The sequence below is a fragment of the Dendrobium catenatum genome, unplaced genomic scaffold (assembly GCF_001605985.2).
Source record: "Dendrobium catenatum unplaced genomic scaffold, ASM160598v2 fragScaff_scaffold_357, whole genome shotgun sequence".
Classification (NCBI taxonomy): domain Eukaryota; kingdom Viridiplantae; phylum Streptophyta; class Magnoliopsida; order Asparagales; family Orchidaceae; genus Dendrobium; species Dendrobium catenatum.
Genome location: NW_021318819.1, coordinates 182,211 through 193,774, shown reverse-complemented (window position 1 = coordinate 193,774; position 11,564 = coordinate 182,211). Strand labels below are relative to the sequence as shown.

General features: G+C 32.9%; 1 protein-coding gene across 1 annotated transcript; it reads left to right on the top strand.

Annotated features, from left to right (window-relative positions):
• Positions 1–10,255: 10,255 nt before the first annotated feature.
• Positions 10,256–11,311, top strand: LOC110100418. The gene has a single exon (XM_020827915.2). It carries the CDS (start codon positions 10,370–10,372, stop codon positions 11,192–11,194), a length of 825 nt encoding a protein of 274 aa, XP_020683574.1. The 5' UTR covers positions 10,256–10,369; the 3' UTR covers positions 11,195–11,311.
• Positions 11,312–11,564: the final 253 nt, after the last annotated feature.

Sequence of the window (11,564 nt, the reverse complement as noted above, 5' to 3'; positions counted from 1 at the left end):
AGAGAAGAGTGCAATGAAAATATGTTATGCTATGAATCATGAAATTTGTGTCTCCACATAAAATGTGTTCTACAATGAATGGTGCATGTGTGAGAGATATGTCCTAGCATTCCACATTAAAAATATCTAATACTAGGAAAAGAGTTTACTAATTTACTCAGGTTATAGTGCATCTTCCTAGGTTTGAATGATGCATATTGATTTGATGGATTATGTAACTCGAGCATTATGAGAAATTTTTTATTTTCTTTGAAGGTAATTAATTAAGCTTCTAAAAACTTATTTGTATTTTTAAGAATTGAAATTTCTATTTTCAAATTATGCTCCTTACTATCTAAATCAGTTACAAGAGTAACTAAGTCGTTTATGTAATTTCTAGCTCAACATATAAACTTTTTAATGAATCACGGTCATCGGTCAATTCAGAATACTTTTAACTTAAAGCATCAAATTCATTTAATAATTTCATATGATTATTATCAAGTGTAGAATGATCTTTAATCAAAACTTCGTGCTCTTTTTATAAGTTCAAAATTCTAGTTTCTAGCTAGCATGCAATTTTTTAAGCTTTTTATAAGATGAATAAATTTTCTTAAAAACATCAAGCAATTAATCGTATTTTAATTTACATACCTCTTATCGGTCAGAGTGCCCAATATGATTATCCCCCATCAAAAACAAGTTGGTTGTCTCCTCTTTAACTTCAATTTTAGAGGAGTTAGATGTATAATCCACCTAGAAAGCTTTTTGGATTAATTTCTTATCCTTTTCGAACTTAGGCTTTTATTCACCCTTCTCCTTGCTTGGGTGAGCTTTCAAAGTTGGGCAATCAGACTTCAGATGCCATAGCTTCCAGCATTCAAAATTGATAATGTTAGAAAAAACTTGAGAATTCTTATGGTTCTTACCTTTGTTCCATTTCTGATGATGCTTTCTGTTTTTTCTTAAGAAGCTCTTGAATTGCCTAGTAATTAAAGCAAAATCATCACTTTAAAATCCATAAGAATTAGTGTCTGAATCTACAACCTTTAAGGGTATAGTTTTATCCTTCTTTTTCTCTCCTATATCATGTTGTCTTTGGTACACTCCTTGATCGTAAGCAATGAGTGATCCAAATAAGTTACCTATAGAATAAACATTCAAATCCTTGGATTTAGATATAATAGTAATCTTAGCATCAAAGGAAGAAGGTAAAAATCTCAAGATTATAATAACTTTCTCATAGTTTGTTAGCTCTCTTCCTAAGGCATGTAAGGAGGTGACAATTTATATAAACCTAGTATGCATTTATGATATTGATTCACTAGATTTAATGCAAAAATGTTCATAGTCATGAAGTAAAATATTTAAATAATATTTCTTAACTTCACTAGTGCCTTCATATGTAATATATAATCTATTCCAGATTTTTTTACCAGTTGCACATATTGAAATACTCATGTAATCTTCAAATTTCACTACACAGAAAAAATAGTTTAAATATTTTGCATTAACTTATGCTAGATCTCTGTCATCAAAAGTTCATTCAAAAAATGAAAGTTTAATTTTGATGTCATTTATTTTATGTGTTGGTGAAGAATAACCTTCTTTTATAATCATTCATATGTGATAATATATTGATTACAAAAAGGTGGACATGCGAGTTTTCTAGAAATCAAATAGTATATTATCAAATAAGGGTGGTCGAGTAATGGAATACCCTTCCATCGTGTTTCGGTTAGCAAAGTCATCCATGCATCAAAATTCAAAAGTTTTTTAAAACTTGATTTTATGAATTTCACTCTAATACCAATTGAAAGTTTGTTAGGGTTGTTAAACCCTTATAAACTAGCCCAAGGTTAACCAAGAGAAAGGTGAATTGGTGACTTTAAAATTTCTTAAATAAAAACAAATATCTTATTGAAAACCTTTTTAAATATTTTAAAATAAACACAATCAACCTTTTATGCAGAAGAGATTAACAAAACAAATTAAAGATTTTAACCAAACAATCAACCTCAACAAAATTAAGGTGCAAAAATTAAAATACAGAAAAGTAATAAGAAAAAATACTTCAAAATTTATAGTGGTTCGGTCAACCTAACATATATCCACACCTCGGAGGCACCCTCTGAGTATTGCATTAACAACTATAGTGTCTCTCATTTTACTCTTATAGTAAGGCGGAGAAGCCCTTACAAAATCCTTTTCACCGACCCTGATGAGGCAGAGAACCTAGACTCCTTTTACTTCCTCTTTAAGCAGACAAAGAACCCCAACTCTTTTTGCTTCCCCCTGAAATAGGTATAGAACATTAATCTAGTGTTGATGAAGACCTCCCAAGAGCCACGAAGGAGCCAAGGATGATGATTGGAGAAGATGACTTGAATGTTTACTTGGAGTAACCTTTGTGAACATTTTATAAACTCCCCCTCATATGATTCTCTCTCTCTCTCTCTCTCTCTCTGAAGCTCTCCTTCTCCTTCTCTAAGCTCTCTCAGGTCAGGACAATAACAAAAGATATTTCCATCAATAATTTAAAGAGTTTAAATAGAAGGCCTTAAAAAAATACCCAAATTTTTAACTTTCCATCAAAGATCATCCAGTACGATCGACAGATAGTCCGGTATGATCAACAGATCATCCTGTTCGATTAGCTTAAATCAACCCTTCCATCCATGATGATTTGGGTTTGTTATATGATTAGAATATAATATTTATTCTAATTATCCAAGACAATTTGTACATCGCCTCATATGAATAGTTCAAAATCATATATTATCATCCATCAGATAGTTCAGGATGTTTATGAGATAAGTCGGGATGATATAGAAATATAATGGATCATCCTGGATGATGCTTGGATCATTCTGTATGATTAGTTCAAAATCATTAATTATCATCCAGTAGATATTCGAGATGTCCAAGAGATTTAGGATAATACTAAGGTTTTTTTTGCTGATCATTCAAGATAATCTTGCATTCGTCCAGGACGATATGATCGATCAATCTAACCTTAATTACTTTCCTTAATCACCTGATCAATTTAGGCATGATTGATACGAATAGTCCATGACGATCAAGATCCTCCAGTATGATTAATATAATTTTGAGAGATTAAAATCTTGCCTAAATGAGTTTGGCGGTTGGTTTTTTAAAATTTGAGCGTATCGTCCAAGATGATTTGCTTAAGTAAGTTTATATGACCTAGATGCCCTAATTAGGATTTCTATTTTTGACTAATCGTAAAATCGTCTTGTATGATATGATCAAAAACTGAAAAACTCTAACTCACTAAATTTCTTCCCCTGATTGTGTGTGTGTGTGCAAGGTTACTTAGTTTCAGAATTTATTAAAGTACATTTAACTCAAGAAAAGGTAAAAGATGCATTCAAATATGAATTACAGTCTGACTCAATTCTAGTATATCTGATCTTGAGCTGATTAACGTTCCAAGTGAACTTGTCGACCCGAAAGGTTAGTGAGTTGGACACATAAAACATATATGTAAGAATGGCAGTAGTCAAGGAACAATAATGTTTTTTATCATCAAAATTATAGTACTTGGGTCCAGATCTGTAACATAGTGAACTATGGTGTCCCCCTCCTCCGTCGTCCGCTTACTACAGTCCACTCCAAGCGCCATCGCCCATAGACTACGATCTACTTCAATCACCACCACTTGATGACTAGGGTCCCATTAACCACTATCAACCGCTTACTATGGTCTCTCTAACTACTGTCACCTGTTAATTACGATCTCTCTAACCTTTGTCACCCACATATTATGGTCCTTCTAACAACCGTCACCTGTTAACAATGAATCATCTAACCCCCATAGCCCGCCGACTATGACTACGATCCCTCTGACCACCATCGTCCGTCTACTATGATCACTCCTACCATTTTCGATTGTCAATTACCATCCTACTGACTTAATAGATATGTCAACACTTTCGTAAGAGCAACTCTCATATAATGAGCTCTATACATTGTGTATTTGATATATTGAGCCAAGATCCTCCTCTGAGGGGTGTTATTTGTAATCAGTCATGTATAATAGTGAATTCTTTCAAATTAGGCCAGACCCCATAATTTTTTTCCTCTTCATGTTTTTCGACATAAAAAACTTAGTCTTTCTTATTAATGTTTCACCCTACTCGTTTATCTATTTGTATGTTAGATCTTTATAAAAAGTTAGGATGCTAAATTTTATATCGCTCTACCATTGTGAATATTACTTGATGCAACAAGTTGAATCTGTCATGGGCACGACCTGGCGGCCGAAATGGCCGGTTGGCCGGCTAGCAGCCGCTTACAACAAAAGTGATTGACCATGCCTTTTGCGCCCGCATGGGGTGTGATATATATATATAGACACACATGTAAGCTAGTCATTAACTTTGGATAAATCTTTTAAGAAATCATCAAATATATAAATATATTTGAATACACAACCCATTGCTGATGTTTATACTTTAACTTGCTTGTTCGTTATTTAATAAATAATTCACTATGATCATTTAATGAAAATTTCATAATTTATTTTTTAACTTCGTTAAAATCAAATGAATTTAAAATATTTAAGTAGTATTATATAATTGTATGACAAAAATATTTTTAAAAATAACTGGATTTGCAAATAAAATATTTGAATTTTACTGAACAATTTTAATAATGATTTTTGAATTCTATTAAATTTTCTTAAAGTTCACAAATTCATTTATGTCTAAAAATTTTGGTTATTTGTTTAGCGTGTAAGTATTTAAAATATGATAATTAAGTTGGATTAAAATTCTGTTATGGCTCTAATTCGATAAAAGAAGTAATAAATAAGATTGAATAAGACTTTACAAATCAAGTCATTCAAATAATAACCCTATTATATAACTAATTAGATGCCAGACGTGAAGCTAGATGATAAATAATTGTGGAAATAATGTAAGAGAGAGAAGTCTGAAAATTTCAAGGATTGCGGAATTAGATATTAAAATTGAAAGATTTAAAGTTGAGAGAGATGTCGTAGATGGAGAAATGTGAACTTACATATCTTAATTAATATTTCAAAGCATTTTTATTTAATTGTTTAGCCACAAAGAATCTCAATTAAAATAAGGTATTGAGATCTTATTAATAATAAATGCAAAAAGGAGAACAAATAAAAGTGACATAGAAATAGGTTCAAGGGTTTTATTACTGAATCCAACTGCTCTCGAAAGATTTCCTCCTTTCCTTAAATTGCACAGTGAGCCATTGTTTATGATATGATAGGGCCATAGGAAAAGCTATATGATCAGAAAAATATTTAGTTAAATGAGGCATGTAACCCAAAGTTATGCAACAAAAAGAATATTAAAAAAAAAAATTCTACTTAAGACAAGTTGATAGTATCAGTCAAGAACCAACATATTGAGCCTAATAAATGGGTCTACTAAGTAATATATAATATAGCTAAGTGAAAAATGGTCTAGCCGAGTGACAAGTGGCCAGTGGGCTATCGAGCGACTATTGGCATGTGCGACACTAAGTGATAAGTGAATAGTGGCTAGTGGACCTACTGAGTGATGATTAGCATGAGGCAAGTGGACCCATTGAGTGATAAGAGATAAGTGGGCTCATCGAGCGATGTGTGCTGAGTGGGCTTGTTGAGTGATGAATTATGAGTGGTGATTGAGCTTGTTAAGTGATGTGTGGTAGGTGACTAGTGAACTTACTGAGTGACAAATGAAAAGTGACACTAAAAGAAAATTGTTAATTACTGGCGATTTTTTTCATGCTGTTTTGAAAACTACTAACGGCTTCCGGGTGGTTTATAAACTGCCGGTATAAAGCGCGTAGGAAACAAATTGTGGCGGTCAATTTTTTGTGGTTAATTTTACTGGAGGCTATTCGGCGGTATAAACAGCCGGTAATTTCCGGCGGTCATAACGCCGGTGACCACCAGTTAATTACTGGCGGCTTACCAGCCATTTCAAACGCCAGTTATCAGAAGCCAACCAAACAGAAAATCAGCGACGTACCCGACGATTATTATACCACCAATAATTCTGATGGTGTATTATTAAACACCACCGGAAAAACTACCGATTAATATCGGCGGTCAGACAACCGATAAATGCTAATTTTCATATAGTATGATGAACAATGAGTGGACCAACCAGGTGATGTGTTGCAAATGGGCACCTTAAGTGATAAGAGACAAGTAAAGTGTTACGAATGGTGAGTGAGATCATGAATTTGGCATGTTCATTATGAATATAATGAGTTCATACCAAACCTGAATATTCTCTGTAGAGTCTTTTCTGCTGCCTCTAGAAAATTACTAGTGATGCTACTTTGGCATTTAACTAGAGAACATTGAGCCTTGGTGAGTGCACCTTGATCTTCAAAGAGTGTGCCTTTATCCCTTCTTACCTCAAGTCATATTGAGCTTGATCAAGATAGGCCATTACTATAATAACATATATATTTATTTCCTTAATTCTCCTGCATCTTTGGAGATTGAGTTGGATCGATAAAGAATAAGAAAATTACTATAATGAAGCAAAAATAAAAAAAAAAAGTCAAGTGGAGAATGTCAGAATAGCTTTTTAGTTTAAAAACTATTTTAATTATTAATTAAAATTTTATCATTTATGTCTTTGGATTTAATCAATAATTATGATGGGCAAGATATGTGATGACTAACAAGTGATGAGTGATGAGTGGTAAGCGGGCCTACTAAGCGAATACTAATATTATTCAAGTTATTTGAGATTATTAATTTTTTGGTTTATTGGATATAAAATCCCCTTAGTCTAGATACTCAATTTTAAAAAAACAACTATTTTAAGCACAAACTATTTATCTATGTCTAGGCCATAGCTGATCGTATAGAGTATCTTGTGAATGAAGATTATCAAGCTAAAATACCAATTACATTTTCTAAGATAAAAAAAAAAAAGGAAAAGGACCGATTAAAAAATCATCTCAAAATCCCAATAAAGGGCCAAAATATTTTAATATTTTAAATATTATGTCTATTTTAATTTTTTTCCTTAAAGGTTGTTTAGTCAATGAAGAATGGATGAAGTATTGAAATAATGTTGGGACTCATCCTTATTAATGGTAAACAACCCCATTTTCCTCCATTTTTCTCTCAATTTTTTCCACCAAATGTGATTGTTCAAGAGTCATACAATATCCAGAAATATAGGCTAAAATGATTAATAATTTATCATTGTTGAATGAAATATTTTCTTGGAGATTTTCTTTTTATTTACTTAATATTTAGTGTCTTTGAGTATTTTATTTTCCTTTGCTTGTTAGGTAGTTATTTTTATATTTTCTCTAAGTTACTTACTATTCCTCTTAAACACCTACTAATTAAGATTCTTCAAATATCTTCATCTACTTCATAAAATTCCTCAATGATTAATAAATCAATAATACAAATCTTAATTATGACTCATTCCAAACAGTTCCACATAGCTCTCAGTCAAATTAGGGAATAATAGGACCAACCATCTTCCCTAATCATAATTTCACATATTAACCTAACTCTCTACCTTTAGTTATAGCTATTTATCCAATAAACAACCTACTACTTGAAATGATATTTTAAATCAATTAAAATTAGACAAGGCATGACATTATTAACTATATATATATTTACACCTTTCATCATTCTATCATAAACTCTACAAATCTTTAAAAACAAAAAAATTAGTTCCTTAATCTTTTATAGATATTAATAAAATAGAAGACTTTCCTCCATCATCATATATTGCATTAGAGCGGATATGGTTAGAAAATTTGAACAAGAAAAAATTTGTTGTAGTGGCCTTGTCCAAAAAGCTTGTGTGTCACTCCAAAAATTTTAAGGTTTGTTAATCCTTTATAATTATAAATTAAGTTGATATTAATACCTAGGATATCAAGTATTTTACTTGCTATCCTATGGTGATAGCATATAACTAGTCAGCTTTACATTTAGCATGACCAATATCTCTTATGTGAGCCCATCTAATACTTTACATTTAGATATTGTTGTAGTGGACTTGTTTCTTAAAGCTTGTGAGTCACTCCAAAAATTTTAAGGATTGTTAAACCTTTCTTATTATAAATTAACTTGACATTAAGATCTTGGATATCAAGTATTTTACTTGCAATCCTATTGTAACTAGCCAACTTTACATTTAGCATGACCAATTCTTATGTGACCCCATCTTAAACTTTTTTTTCTTAAATAAAAAAATCCTTGGTAAGGGAGTGCTTCACTTTAATAAAATACAAAAACTAAATAGCTTTCTATCTTAAGGGCATAAGTTTATAAACAAAGGCATGTTTTCGATCATTCAAAATTACATGCATGCATAAGAATATATGTGTATAAAATTTATTTTATTCAAAGTTAAGAAAATAATTTTATAAAAATGGTTTAAATTACTTAAGGAGAACATATGATGTAATAGGTCTTTGTATTACCCAAGACATGATGATAGGAAACTACAAGCATAGTTATTGACCTTAAGGCATGGCAAGCTTTTAATAACTAAATATTTAAAAACCTTTGAAGACAGAATTTATAGAACTAACCATTATGATAATGATTCTCAACTAGCTAACAAATTTTTTGTTAGACTTTAGACTGGCATAAGGAATGTTGTTGAACTGTTTGACCACAGACATGATAATAAGCCTTTCACTATACTGTTTAAAACCATTTACTTCAACACCTAAAACTAACTTTTTAAAAGAGAAGAGTTTAGCTCAAATCACTTCTGTCTTCATTTTTAGTTTGATTATTTATTTGAGTTCGAATTCAAATCTATGAGTTAAAGTTAGCTCGCAAGTTGAATACTTTTCTTATCAAATTAAGCTAATGAACGATTCTAATTCAAGCAACTATTATAATAAAATAATAATAATAATAATTAAAATAATAATAATAATAAAATATTTTATGATTTTTTTAAAGATTAATTTTTATGATTTAAATAATAAGAAATGGACTTAGACAGCCGTACATGTTTTTAAATATTGAGTTAATTTATACTTAAAATCTTTGAATTTTATTGTATTTTAAATTGTATTTTATAGTAATAAATATTAATCAAGGTGATGCACTAACTGGATTAAGTCAAAACTCATTCAGACTGACTCTTTAGCTGATGAAACCTTACTCATAAGTAATTTGTTAAGACGAGCTTGACCCAACTCATGACACTACGCAATTACGCCCCTAATTGGCAGCATAAAATAATACATAGTTGAAATTCCTGCAGATCCAGCTTTGTAAAATTATTTATGTCTAGAAGAACCATTTTCAAACGTAATCCCATTACTAGAAAAAAATAATACCCTCCAATGTTTTATTTAATATTATCAAAATTTATTTTTTAAATAAAAAGAAAACAACAATATAAAAAATAATTTAATTCGAGTTCAAATTAAAGGCTCAAAGCTAAATTGAATTTTTAAGAATAAAATAAGATAATCATATGCACAATAAAAGTACCGAGGCTTAGGATAATTGGTGGGAGAGTATGGTTGGGAACCTCCAATCCCAAATTCGAATACACTCAACTACAACCTCCCCTCTTAAGTGGGGAAAAATAATTGTGGTTCTGATGCCAGTGGTTGACCTCGATAGATTCCGCCGAGGATTAGTTATGCTGTCAAACGCTCCATTTAAAATGACAGCAAATATTTACGCTTGTTCCAAAAAAATACACAATAATTATTATTTATTTTTATCATCTTAAATAAAATTATTATGTATTTTCATTTTGTCTTGAAAGTTATACTACAATTATTAATAAGATAATGAATATCTCCAAATTATCTCTTATGAAATGACCTTAAAATTGAATATTAAATTAAAAAATATAAAAAAAGAATAGCTTTGCAATATAAATAATTCCTGAATAATATTGTTTAAGCAATTATTTCCGTAGGAACAAATAAAAAAATTACTCCAGTCTCTCACGTGACGAAGGCGTTCACATTTATTTTATCTAAAGTCTCAGGAACGCCACGCCGTTGAACACAACGAGTACTTACTAGTTTACGCCAATAAAGGAATCTTCATGAAAATCAGACCGTCTGCTGGAAATGGAAGGGTAGATACACCATTTCGCAGAAATTAGATTACGAGGAAGTCGCATGGAAGGATGGCCGATAGAAAGCTCGGCCTATTAATCTCACACGTGCCACCTCGCCGTGCGACCCCCTCTCCTACTTAGCGCGGGGCGACTAGTCGTAGCTTCATCCTCACGATTCATTCCGCCACGGCTCCTCTTTATATGTGCCGCTCAGTCTCTTATTCCTCTTATTGCTTCTTCAACGTGATAAACGATTTCAGAGAGAGAGAGAGAAAGAATCCTAGTGAGAGGACGACTTAGGAAGAATGGAGGAGCCAAGGCTCGGCTTCGTGGAATTCGGCGACGCCGCTGAGCTCTTGGAGACTGCACCGACGGAGATCGTCAGCGAGGAGGAAGAAGATTTCGAGTTCGCCTTTTCCATCAAGTCCGATCCGGGCAGCTGGCCGGATACCACAGCGGACGAGATCTTCTACAACGGTCGGATCCTCCCCGCCTATCCGCTCTTTAATCGCGACCTCATTGGCGAAAACGCAGACCCTACGGAGGAGGAGAACTTGGAGGAGAGTGTCGACCAATTTATTCTGGAATACGAGAACCGTGATACGCCGCGGTCGGGATCCGAGTCTTCGTCTTCGTCAATCGTGTCAGTGGCGAAGGGTATGGATCAGCGGCTCCGGTGGGCCGCTCCGGCAAGCTCTGCTCCGCAGTCTCCGGATCATTGTCGTAAGAGTAGCTCTACCGGTTCGTCAGCCTCAGCGTCGGCATCGCGGAGGTGGAAGCTTCGGGATCTTGTAGTTGGCCGGAGTCGGAGCGATGGGAAGGAGAGGTTTGTTGTTATTCCGCTGCCGGATGGCAAGGAGAAAGAAAAGGAGAAGAAAACCCTTCGAAACTTGAACTCTTTTGCTAAATCGGTACCGGCAGAGGCTGAGAAGAAGGAGAAGAGCGGGAAGGGAAAAGGCCAGACTACGAAAGAAATGGATATCGTCACCGCTCACCGAATCTACTACGGCAAAGTTGGCTCCGGCGGTGGACAGCCTCCTGCGGCGGGCAGCTACCGTCGGAGCTTTCTACCGTACCGGCAAGAACTGCTCGGCGGAATATTTGGGAATGCCAAACATCACCCCTTCTAAGATCGATTTTAATTTTGATTTGTGAATTCAATTTTTTAAATATTTATTATTTGTACATCTGCTTCTGTCAGGGAAGACTTTGTGCTGCGCTTTAATGTTTATTGTATACTTTGTATATAACCTGTCGTATTTATTCACTAAATATTATATATTTATTATAATTATTTAATCCCGCGTCATGTAAGTCTTTCCGTTAGGTGGTTTCCATCAATATTGTTCATAGGAAAGTAATTAGAGAATATTTTCAGAAGAGTCAAAATTATTGAAAAGTCTCTTCGGTGTGTTATCTTTTTTTATTGAAAAAAAGTTGAAATTTTCTCAGAAAGCCTTTTTCTTGAAAAATTCATTCTAAAAACAAATTTCTATAAAT